Genomic DNA, 12,323 nt, shown 5'->3' with positions numbered 1-12,323 from the left:
CGGTCCGAGCCGAGCACCCGCCGAGCTCGCTCCGATATGGGACCGGTCCGAGCCGAGCACCCGCCGAGCTCGCTCCGATATGGGACCGGTCCGAGCCGAGCACCCGCCGAGCTCGCTCCGATATGGGACCGGTCCGAGCCGAGCACCCGCCGAGCTCGCTCCGATATGGGACCGGTCCGAGCCGAGCACCCGCCGAGCTCGCTCCGATATGGGACCGGTCCGAGCCGAGCACCCGCTGAGCTCGCTCCGATATGGGACCGGTCCGAGCCGAGCACCCGCTGAGCTCGCTCCGATATGGGACCGGTCCGAGCCGAGCACCCGCTGAGCTCGCTCCGATATGGGACCGGTCCGAGCCGAGCACCCGCTGAGCTCGCTCCGATATGGGACCGGTCCGAGCCGAGCACCCGCTGAGCCCGCTCCGATATGGGACTGGTCCGAGCCGAGCACCCGCTGAGCCCGCTCCGATATGGGACCGGTCCGAGCCGAGCACCCGCTGAGCTCGCTCCGATATGGGACTGGTCCAAGCAGTTCGCATATTTTAATATGTGTATTGATTGTCCTTTTCAGTGCCTGTGTAATTTGAAATCTGAAAAAAGTTACTCCAAGTAATCGTTGTACACTAATGAAAAATAGTTACTGTTCCCATTTTTTTTAAAATTCTGGGGTGTTATTTTATTTTGTTTGCTTCGTTTTAAAGAAGTAATGAGATTATTTTAAAATCAGGCGATCTAAACGGTCGCCCGTGTCTATCTGCTAGTGAATGTGGCAGGCCCCCGCCCTGACTCTCTTCAGATTTCTGTCCTAATGCTGAGTTTTGTACAGCATTACTTTTTAATTCTCTACATTTTCAGCTGGGAATAAAACCTGTAATTAACGATGCCCTTCTTCGAGGGACTAGGAACCGGTGGGGAGAAGACAGCTGTCGTTATCGACTTGGGAACAGCTTACACAAAGTGCGTATGGGCGTTGTTGTTGTCAGTAATGTTTGTAAGGTATCTCTCAGCAGTGGTATTGCAGTGAGCAGACCAGTACATTAGAACTGCCGGTACTGGGAGCACCCTGGGGTTTGCGCAGACCAGTACAGTAGAACTGCCGGTACTGGGAGCACCCTGGGGTTTGCGCAGACCAGTACAGTAGAACTGCCGGTACTGGGAGCACCCTGGGGTTTGCGCAGACCAGTACAGTAGAACTGCCGGTACTGGGAGCACCCTGGGGTTTGCGCAGACCAGTACAGTAGAACTGCCGGTACTGGGAGCACCCTGGGGTTTGCGCAGACCAGTACAGTAGAACTGCCGGTACTGGGAGCACCCTGGGGTTTGCGCAGACCAGTACAGTAGAACTGCCGGTACTGGGAGCACCCTGGGGTTTGCGCAGACCAGTACAGTAGAACTGCCGGTACTGGGAGCACCCTGGGGTTTGCGCAGACCAGTACAGTAGAACTGCCGGTACTGGGAGCACCCTGGGGTTTGCGCAGACCAGTACATTAGAACTGCCGGTACTGGGAGCACCCTGGGGTTTGCGCAGACCAGTACAGTAGAACTGCCGGTACTGGGAGCACCCTGGGGTTTGCGCAGACCAGTACAGTAGAACTGCCGGTACTGGGAGCACCCTGGGGTTTGCGCAGACCAGTACAGTAGAACTGCCGGTACTGGGAGCACCCTGGGGTTTGCGCAGACCAGTACAGTAGAACTGCCGGTACTGGGAGCACCCTGGGGTTTGCGCAGACCAGTACAGTAGAACTGCCGGTACTGGGAGCACCCTGGGGTTTGCGCAGACCAGTACAGTAGAACTGCCGGTACTGGGAGCACCCTGGGGTTTGCGCAGACCAGTACAGTAGAACTGCCGGTACTGGGAGCACCCTGGGGTTTGCGCAGACCAGTACAGTAGAACTGCCGGTACTGGGAGCACCCTGGGGTTTGCGCAGACCAGTACAGTAGAACTGCCGGTACTGGGAGCACCCTGGGGTTTGCGCAGACCAGTACAGTAGAACTGCCGGTACTGGGAGCACCCTGGGGTTTACAGCGCAGACCAGTACAGTAGAACTGCCGGTACTGGGAGCACCCTGGGGTTTGCGCAGACCAGTACAGTAGAACTGCCGGTACTGGGAGCACCCTGGGGTTTGCGCAGACCAGTACAGTAGAACTGCTGGTACTGGGAGCACCCTGGGGTTTGCGCAGACCAGTACAGTAGAACTGCTGGTACTGGGAGCACCCTGGGGTTTGCGCAGACCAGTACAGTAGAACTGCCGGTACTGGGAGCACCCTGGGGTTTGCGCAGACCAGTACAGTAGAACTGCTGGTACTGGGAGCACCCTGGGGTTTGCGCAGACCAGTACAGTAGAACTGCTGGTACTGGGAGCACCCTGGGGTTTGCGCAGACCAGTACAGTAGAACTGCTGGTACTGGGAGCACCCTGGGGTTTGCGCAGACCAGTACAGTAGAACTGCTGGTACTGGGAGCACCCTGGGGTTTGCGCAGACCAGTACAGTAGAACTGCTGGTACTGGGAGCACCCTGGGGTTTGCGCAGACCAGTACAGTAGAACTGCCGGTACTGGGAGCACCCTGGGGTTTGCGCAGACCAGTACAGTAGAACTGCTGGTACTGGGAGCACCCTGGGGTTTGCGCAGACCAGTACAGTAGAACTGCCGGTACTGGGAGCACCCTGGGGTTTGCGCAGACCAGTACAGTAGAACTGCCGGTACTGGGAGCACCCTGGGGTTTGCGCAGACCAGTACACTGGAACTGCCGGTACTGGGAGCACCCTGGGGTTTGCGCAGACCAGTACACTGGAACTGCCGGTACTGGGAGCACCCTGGGGTTTGCGCAGACCAGTACACTGGAACTGCCGGTACTGGGAGCACCCTGGGGTTTGCGCAGACCAGTACACTGGAACTGCCGGTACTGGGAGCACCCTGGGGTTTGCGCAGACCAGTACAGTAGAACTGCCGGTACTGGGAGCCGGTACTGGGAGCACCCTGGGGTTTGCGCAGACCAGTACAGTAGAACTGCTGGTACTGGGAGCACCCTGGGGTTTGCGCAGACCAGTACAGTAGAACTGCCGGTACTGGGAGCACCCTGGGGTTTGCGCAGACCAGTACAGTAGAACTGCCGGTACTGGGAGCACCCTGGGGTTTGCGCAGACCAGTACACTGGAACTGCCGGTACTGGGAGCACCCTGGGGTTTGCGCAGACCAGTACAGTAGAACTGCCGGTACTGGGAGCACCCTGGGGTTTGCGCAGACCAGTACAGTAGAACTGCTGGTACTGGGAGCACCCTGGGGTTTGCGCAGACCAGTACAGTAGAACTGCCGGTACTGGGAGCACCCTGGGGTTTGCGCAGACCAGTACACTGGAACTGCCGGTACTGGGAGCACCCTGGGGTTTGCGCAGACCAGTACACTGGAACTGCCGGTACTGGGAGCACCCTGGGGTTTGCGCAGACCAGTACACTGGAACTGCCGGTACTGGGAGCACCGTGGGGTTTGCTGGGGTTTGCGCAGACCAGTACACTGGAACTACTGAACTGCTGGTACTGGGAGCACCCTGGGGTTTGCGCAGACCAGTACACTGGAACTCCCGGTACTGGGAGCACCCTGGGGTTTGCGCAGACCAGTACACTGGAACTCCCGGTACTGGGAGCACCCTGGGGTTTGCGCAGACCAGTACACTGGAACTCCCGGTACTGGGAGCACCCTGGGGTTTGCGCAGACCAGTACACTGGAACTCCCGGTACTGGGAGCACCCTGGGGTTTGCGCAGACCAGTACACTGGAACTGCTGGTACTGGGAGCACCCTGGGGTTTGCGCAGACCAGTACCCGAACACATACCGCTGTGAGTGTTTACACCAGCGCTGGAGACAGACGCAGTAGCGGAGTCGGTGCCAGGAGGTGTGCTTATACTGGTTGTAACATCGGCCCGTGTGTGTTTGTTTTTGTCGTGTTGTTGGCGTTTCTGTTAATGCAGTAACTGCAGAAAACATCAACAACGTGGACAACAAAGCAAAACAAACCAGCGTCCGGAGTGAACTGAAGCGAGTCATTCTGCACCCCCTCACACTTCTGTCAGCTCCCACTAATAACTGTTAAAAACACTGTGTGCTCACACACCCATATTTTCAATGTGGCATGCACAATATATTAAAATATTTATAGATACCATATACCGCAATTGTCAGTAATGCTAAACTAAAGAGGTGACCGTGAAACCAGAAATGGGAGTCTTATTTCCATACCTGGTGTTTCCCCGTGTGTCTCTGACCCTGCGCGTGTGTCTGTGACTCTGTGTGTGTGTCTCTCTGACCCTGCCTGTGTGTGTTTCTTGTGCAGATGTGGCTTCGCTGGAGAGTCAGGCCCGCGGTGCATCATCCCCAGTGAGATCCAGCGGTCAGGACAGGTGAGCGCTCGGCCGTCCTTCTCAGATGTTAACAGCCTGGTGTAGTAATCAATTCAACCCTTTACTTGCCGTTGGGGTAAGTGCTTTCTAAATACACGTGTGAGCTGTGAAGAGTAGGCTGTGGTCAATTGGGCAAACTCTTTGGCGTATACCATCCTCTTTGTGTGTATTGTGTGTGAACCTTCCTCTCCCTACTTGTGTTCCAGGCTGTCAAAGTGGTCCAGCACAACATCAACACAGAGGAGCTGTACTTGAACCTGAAGGAGTTCATCCACATGCTGTACTTCAGGTACCTGCTCCCAGCCCCCAGGCCCCACCCATCTGCCTCCTGCGTATATACATACATATATAGCAAAAAAACCCCTCTTTTTCTCCTTCTCCTCCTCTCTCCCCCTCCCCCTCTGCGTGCTGTTTGCAGACACCTGCTGGTGAACCCCCGGGATCGGCGTGTAGTGATTATTGAGTCTGTTCTGTGCCCCTCACACTTCAGGGACACCCTCACCAGAGTCTTGTTCAAACACTTTGAGGTACTTTGAGAGTGTGTGTGTGTGTGTGGGGGGGGGAGGGGGGCTGGGGGGTACGATACCTCAGGCAGCGGGGTTCTCAGGCATTGATGCCTTTACTAGTGTGTGGTGTGCTTGCTGACCTCAGACATCTGTTAATAGTGAGATCAGCTCTGTATAATTATATAAAATGAATCCTTTCACGTGGGTCATATTTGAACCCAGATCTCCAGAGGTGAAAGGCGAGTGATTTAGCCCGCGATCTGCACTACCTGCCCCCCACAAGGCTCCCGTACTGACCCCTATCTCTGTTTTTCTCTCACTTCCCCGCCCCCCCCCAACAGGTCCCCTCTGTGCTCTTCGCTCCCAGTCACCTGATGGCCATCCTCACACTGGGCATCGACTCTGCACTGGTGCTGGACTGTGGCTACACAGAGACACTGGCACTGCCTGTATCCTTCACCAGAGATCCGAGACCTGAACCCAGAGCTGCACCCTTACAGTCGGGGATCAGAGGAACAGTCTACTAGAGATATGGTGTGGAGCCGAGAGCAGCCTTGCACTCCAGTCTCTTCCAATCTCATCTTTTCTCAGACTGTGTTAGAGCTGGGAGTCTGAGAGAAGAGGGTGAAGGAGTGGGATAGCTGCTTTATATTGTATTATGACATAATGTATTGTAGTGTGATGTTTGATATTATAATCAGGGACCATGTTGGAGCCCAGTAGTGGTTTGGTGAGGGGATATAGTAGCAGCTGTGTGTTGTATAATTGTGTGTTGTATTGTATCATAAGAGCTGGAGGGTGAAAGAGTAGATTGAGTAGCATGCTATAATATATTAATTGAGACAGTGTTGTAGCAGTAAGGAGAGGGCGTCGGGTCTGTATCTCAGACTGCTGTGCCTGTTGTCAGTGAGAGTGAGTGAGTGTGCTGTGAGCCCCATGCCGTTCTGTCCTGAGCCCCCACAGAGAGAGTGCTGTGCAGCAAGCCCCATGCTGTTCTGTTCTGAGCCCCCACAATGTGAGTGCTGTGCTGTGAGCCCCATGCCGTTCTGTCCTGAGCCCTCACAGTGAGAGTGCTGTGCTGTGAGCCCCATGCCGTTCTGTCCTGAGCCCCCACAGAGAGAGTGCTGTGTTGTGAGCCCCATGCCGTTCTGTCCTGAGCCCCCACAGAGAGAGTGCTGTGCAGTAAGCCCCATGCTGTTCTGTCCTGAGCCCCCACAATGTGAGTGCTGTGCTGTGAGCCCCATGCCGTTCTGTCCTGAGCCCCCACAGAGAGAGTGCTGTGCTGTGAGCCCCATGCCGTTCTGTCCTGAGCCCCCACAGAGAGAGTGCTGTGCTGTGAGCCCCATGCCGTTCTGTCCTGAGCCCCCACAGAGAGAGTGCTGTGCTGTGAGACCCATGCCGTTCTGTCCTGAGCCCTCACAGTGAGAGTGCTTTGCAGTGAGCCCCATGCTGTTCTGTCCTGAGCCCCCACAGTGTGAGTGCTGTGCTGTGAGCCCCATGCCGTTCTGTCCTGAGCCCCCACAGAGAGAGTGCTGTGCTGTGAGCCCCATGCCGTTCTGTCCTGAGCCCCCACAGAGAGAGTGCTGTGCAGTAAGCCCCATGCTGTTCTGTTCTGAGCCCCCACAATGTGAGTGCTGTGCTGTGAGCCCCATGCTGTTCTGTCCTGAGCCCCCACAGAGAGAGTGCTGTGCAGTGAGCCCCATGCTGTTCTGTCCTGAGCCCCCATAGAGAGAGTGCTGTGCTGTGAGCCCCATGCCGTTCTGTCCTGAGCCCTCACAGTGAGAGTGCTGTGCTGTGAGCCCCATGCCGTTCTGTCCTGAGCCCCCACAGAGAGAGTGCTGTGTTGTGAGCCCCATGCCGTTCTGTCCTGAGCCCCCACAGAGAGAGTGCTGTGCAGTAAGCCCCATGCTGTTCTGTCCTGAGCCCCCACAATGTGAGTGCTGTGCTGTGAGCCCCATGCCGTTCTGTCCTGAGCCCCCACAGAGAGAGTGCTGTGCTGTGAGCCCCATGCCGTTCTGTCCTGAGCCCCCACAGAGAGAGTGCTGTGCTGTGAGCCCCATGCCGTTCTGTCCTGAGCCCCCACAGAGAGAGTGCTGTGCTGTGAGCCCCATGCCGTTCTGTCCTGAGCCCCCACAGAGAGAGTGCTGTGCTGTGAGCCCCATGCCGTTCTGTCCTGAGCCCTCACAGTGAGAGTGCTTTGCAGTGAGCCCCATGCTGTTCTGTCCTGAGCCCCCACAGTGTGAGTGCTGTGCTGTGAGCCCCATGCCGTTCTGTCCTGAGCCCCCACAGAGAGAGTGCTGTGCTGTGAGCCCCATGCCGTTCTGTCCTGAGCCCTCACAGTGAGAGTGCTGTGCTGTGAGCCCCATGCCGTTGTCTGTCCTGAGCCCTCCACAGGTATACGAGGGGATCCCTATCCTGTCTGCCTGGGAGGCGCTGCCCCTGGGAGGGAAGGTCATCCACAAGTGAGTGCCTAGCAGGATTGTGCAATTTCCATTATATTAAGCTGTTTAAATTTTGATTAAAAAATTCAAGTTTAACAAAATAAGAAAATAAAATATTGACACCAACTCTCATCTCCTTGTCTGTGTGTGTGTTTGTCTTGTGTGTCTGTGTGAATCTATGTGTGTGCTGCTTATCTATCTGTGTCTCTGCATGTGTGCACGTCCTTGTGTCTGTGCGTGCGGCTGCGTCTGTCTGTGTGTGTGTCTGCGTGTTCACAACGCTTCGTCCATCTCTGTGGGTGTCTTTGTTTGTGCAGGGAGCTGGAGAGCCTGCTGATTGAGCAGTGTACCGTCGACACAGATTCCTCCACGGGACAGAGCCTGCCCTCCGTCATGGGTGAGTCCCTGTCACGCCCTGCCTCTCACCCCCTCGGTCAGGTTTACTTACAATATAACCCCTTGCTGTCTGTTATACTGCATTCTGCAATCGTGTAGCTTCATTCTGCGGTAGAGCCTGCTCCTGTTTATTGCAGTGTAGATCCCTATTGTACTGTGTGGAACTGAGCTGTAGCTTTACTCCACGGTGTCCCTCTTTGGTGTCAGTCAATCCGTAGAGAAACCGGGATGTAAAGTTCTTGGAGTCTAACGGAGTCCTTGTTATCTCACAGGCTCCATTCCAGAAGAAATCCTTGAAGATATTAAAGGTAGGGATCACCTAATTCATGCTTCTCTGTGCCTCTTTGGGAATTGAATTGAATGTTTCTGTTTCCTTTCCCAACTCTGTTGCTCTTAAGTTTTCTCTTTCCCACCAGATACCTGTCCGCATTTCCATACAGATTGTTTTGTTCCCAATTCTTTAAAATGATTGTTACTTAAGTGTGTATGTGAACGACTTTGAATACATATTGAATGTGAAATAAATGAGCTTGTACACTTACGTACGCTGTGTGTGTGTGTGTGGCTGACTCTGTGTGTGTGTGTGTGTGTGTGTGTGTGTGTGTGTGTGTGTGTGTGTGTGTGTGTGGTGTGTGTGTGTGTGTGTGTGTGTGTCTGGCTGACTCTGTGTGTGTGTGTGTGTGTGTGTGTGTGTGTGTGTGTGTGTGTGTGTGTGTGTGTGTGTGTGTGTGTGTGTGTGTGTGTGTGTGTGTGTGTGTGTGTGTGTGTGTGTGTGTGTGTGGCTGTGTGTGTGTGTGTGTGTGTGTGTGTGTGTGTGTGTGTGTGTGTGTGTGTGTGTGTGCTGTGTGTGTGTGTGTGTGTGTGTGTCTGGCTGGCTGACTCTGTGTGTGTGTGTGTGTCTGGCTGGCTGACTCTGTGTGTGTGTGTGTGTGTGTGTCTGGCTGGCTGTGTGTGTGTGTGTGTGTGTGTCTGTCTGGCTGTGTGTGTGTGTGTGTGTGTGTCTGTGTCTGGCTGGCTGACTCTGTGTGTGTGTGTCTGGCTGGCTGACTCTGTGTGTGTGTGTGTGTGGCTGGCTGACTCTGTGTCTCTGTGTCTGTGTGTGTGTGTGTGTGTGTGTGTGTATCTGGCTGGCTGACTCTGTGTGTGTGTGTGTGTGTGTGTCTGGCTGGCTGGCTGGCTGACTGTGTGTGTGTGTGTGTGTGTGTGTGTGTGTGTGTGTGTGTGTGTGTGTCTGGCTGGTTGACTCTGTGTTTGCAGTCCGCACGTGCTTCGTCAGTGACCTGCAGAGAGGACTCCAGATCCAACAGGCCAAGTTCAACCTGGAGGGCACTGCGCAGGTCAGCTGCAATTCTTCAGTATATTTTTGTACAGAATCAACCTTGTAAACCAAGAGCATGTGAAGTTTCCCAGCTCTGTATCTATTATATTGTAATGCATAATATTTTTTTCAAAGTTATGGAATCGCAACTTCTCGAACTCCAGAGTTCACACAAACCGTTTGAAAATGCTTTTCTAAAAATGCAATGAAAACATGGAGCCCGAAGGGGGTGTGCTTTGCAGTGAGGTGTTTGACAGAGGGTCCGTGTCTCGCTTTTTCTCCACAGCGCCCGGCCCCGCCCCCTGATGTGGATTACCCTCTCGATGGGGAAAAGATCCTGCACATCAAGGGAGCGCTCAGGTCTGATCAGATCACACAGACATCAATCAGGATCCAATAATATCCGTCATTCTTACCTGTCATGTCTCTATATATAGCTGTCAAGCGTGCTGCTTTGAAAGGAACCCGTTTGCTTGAGGTACTGTGAGGAAGTCTGTTACCTTGGTCATTTCACCTCTGCAGCGTCTTTCAGTCAAAGCATGTCAGTCAATAGGCGAAGCAGCTGATTGGTTAATGACAGGAAAGAAGGGGTGGGGACAATTTCACTCTCCGGGTTACCAAGAAAGTGCAAGACTTTCTGAAAGCATGGCATGCAAGGGCAGAGATTCCTAGCCTCGTGCAGGATCATGTTTTAAAATGAAAGTACCAGTGCATGTTTGCTGGAAAATATGTTTCTTTTAAAACTGCACTTTTGAGACACTGAATATGAAGTAGAAGTGAGTGCACGACTGCTAACACTTCAGGGATTGTTTTGTTCGCTACACAACCCTGTAATGAATGCATTGAAAGTGTCTGGAGTGCACGTGTGTGCTTCTTAGTCTCAGTGTTTCATATGGCAAACAACCCTTCCTATTGCTTTCTATTATTATTATTATTGTTATTAGTATTATTAGTATTATTATCATTAATAATAATAATAATAATAATAATAATAATAATAATAATAATATAATGTGGCTGCTGTGTGTTTTGCAGAGACTCTGTTATTGAGATGCTGTTTGAACAGGACAATGAGGAGAAATCTGTCGCCACGTTAATCCTGGACTCTCTTGTCAAGGTAAATTGTAAAGATTATGGTCCGGCATGTGTTTTTGTCAAGGTAAACCATTTCTAAGAGATACCAGGTCTGTAGACGACCTCACCATACTCCCCCCCCCCCCCCCCCCCCCCCCCCTCTCACACACCCTCTCTCACTCTCTCTCTCTCTGTCTCTCTCTTTCTCTCTCTCCCCCTCTCTCTCTCTCACTCTTTCTCTCTCACTCTCTCCCTCTCACACTCTCACTCTCACTGTCTCTCTCCTCCTCTCTCACACTCTCTCACTGTCTCTCTTGCTCTCACTCCCTCTCTCTCTACCTCCCCTTCTCTTTCTCTCTCACTCACTCTTATCCTCTCTCAGTGCCCAATAGACACTCGGAAGGCCCTCTCTGAGAACCTGGTTGTTATTGGAGGCACGGCCATGCTGCCTGGGTTCCTGCACAGGATCCTGGCTGAGATGAGAGCCCTGCTGGAGAGGCCCAAGTACCGGCAGGCTCTGTCCACCAAGACCTTCCGCCTGCACAGTCCCCCTGCCAAGCCCAACTGCACCGCCTGGCTCGGAGGTGAGACCGCGCTGTCCTTCAGTGCGGCACAAGCCCATTATTCAGATCAGGCTGTCCACAGCTCGGGGTCATTTAGTTATGATCGGGCTGCTTTAAAAATCCAAGTGAAGCGAGTGAGGAAACAGCTGCTGGGGTTTGTGTGGAAGCAGCAATCGTCCCAAACCCAAGCAGCTGTTTGTTCACCTGTTTCGCTCCGATTGGTAAACCAGCCCGATCGACACCAGTGATCGTCACCTGATCGTCCCCGGCACCTGATTTTTGTGGAGCCCTCAATCCGAACAATCTGTTTGTGCAGCGCTGTCCTTTTTAACCAATAACTGCAATGCACCTTGTTGTATCTGATGATATTAACAAACTTTGGCAAATTTTCCTGAAATGGGTTTTCAGCAGTTGAACAGGATTGAGCCCATGGCCCCTAGTCTGTGTCTGACTGTCTGTCTGTTTTCGGGGTTCCAGGTGCGATCTTCGGGGCTCTGCAGGATATCCTGGGCAGCCGCTCGGTGTCGCGGGAGTATTACAGTCAGACGGGCCGCATCCCTGACTGGTGCTGCCTGACCTCCCCCCCTCCCGAGATCATTTATGATGCAAGCAAGACTCCGCCCCCGCTCATGAAGAGAGCCTTCTCCACTGAGAAATGAGACCTGCCCTCGCCTCATTGTATCCACCTTCCTAACTGTCAGTCTGTTTATCCAACTCTTCATAAAGAAGGCATTTTCAACCTAGAAATGAGACACGCAAACTCCCCTCTATCTAGCTGTCCATCTAATATCACTAACCCCCTCTCTGTACCTTCCTGCCTGCCTATTCTCCTGTGAGTGTGGCGTGCTCCCCATTGATCTGTTTACATACAGCCCTGAAGTAAGGGCTAGGGCTTGTGATCTCTAGTATTCCCTGGAGACCAGCCTTTTTGTTTTTTTTGTTTAAATCTCAATATTTATTTTTTGTCTTGTCTGAAGCCTATAAAAACCCATGTTGACCAATGGATAGCTTTTTGTTTTGATGTGGGAACCCAGTACAGCTGTGAAACGCTGTCTTTGAGACACACACCCTGAAATAAATCACTAGCAAACTGACAAGAGCGAATTCTTTGTCTTTAATTTTTGAATGTTTTTATATTTTAAAGTGTATTGTATATATTAACATGGGCAAGCCCAAGCATTTTTCAGGTGTATTTTGGACCTGACTGCCAATTTGCCTTGCCAGCGGTGTGATATAGAAGAGTAGTAGTCAATGTAACACAAATGTACCATATTGAGGAAGGCAGTCCCAGCTCTGATCCACCAAGTGCTGTCTTTACTGTGGTGCGTTTGCGTGGCAGTCTACTATGCTTTGTACGAAGCTCTTCCCATGGTTGACTCTGGTTCTCTGTGGTGTACCATGCTTTTACTACATGCTGTGCATTATAGCAGCTGTGTGTGTGTGTCACCAGTAGCTCAGTACAGTGAGTGTTCTTGGCGGCTCAAGGGAGGCTGTCACAATGCGTGTGTCGCTCACGCACCAGGCATGCAGCAGGCTGGGGTTCCTGTGTACACAGTTCAATAGCTGTCCTGTCTGAAACACACACACACAGACACACACAGACAGGGATGTTTTAAGGCTTGGCTCAGTAGA

The 12,323-nt window shown here is 52.9% G+C and overlaps 1 protein-coding gene across 1 annotated transcript; it reads left to right on the top strand.

Moving 5' to 3' along the window:
• The first annotated feature begins 740 nt into the window (after positions 1-740).
• Positions 741-11,785, top strand: LOC121324544 (actin-related protein 10-like). The gene is made up of 13 exons (XM_041266561.1): positions 741-953; positions 4,327-4,393; positions 4,600-4,682; positions 4,812-4,920; positions 5,241-5,348; positions 7,294-7,361; positions 7,658-7,737; positions 8,009-8,044; positions 8,994-9,073; positions 9,341-9,414; positions 10,090-10,171; positions 10,511-10,712; positions 11,169-11,785. Exons 1-13 carry the CDS (start codon positions 877-879, stop codon positions 11,348-11,350), a joined length of 1,248 nt encoding a protein of 415 aa, XP_041122495.1. The 5' UTR covers positions 741-876; the 3' UTR covers positions 11,351-11,785.
• The last annotated feature ends 538 nt before the right edge of the window (positions 11,786-12,323 follow it).

Source organism: Polyodon spathula, chromosome 12 (genome assembly GCF_017654505.1).
Source record: "Polyodon spathula isolate WHYD16114869_AA chromosome 12, ASM1765450v1, whole genome shotgun sequence".
Classification (NCBI taxonomy): Eukaryota; Metazoa; Chordata; class Actinopteri; order Acipenseriformes; family Polyodontidae; genus Polyodon; species Polyodon spathula.
Note: the sequence above shows the minus strand (reverse complement) of the source record. Positions and strands in the feature narration are given on the sequence as shown.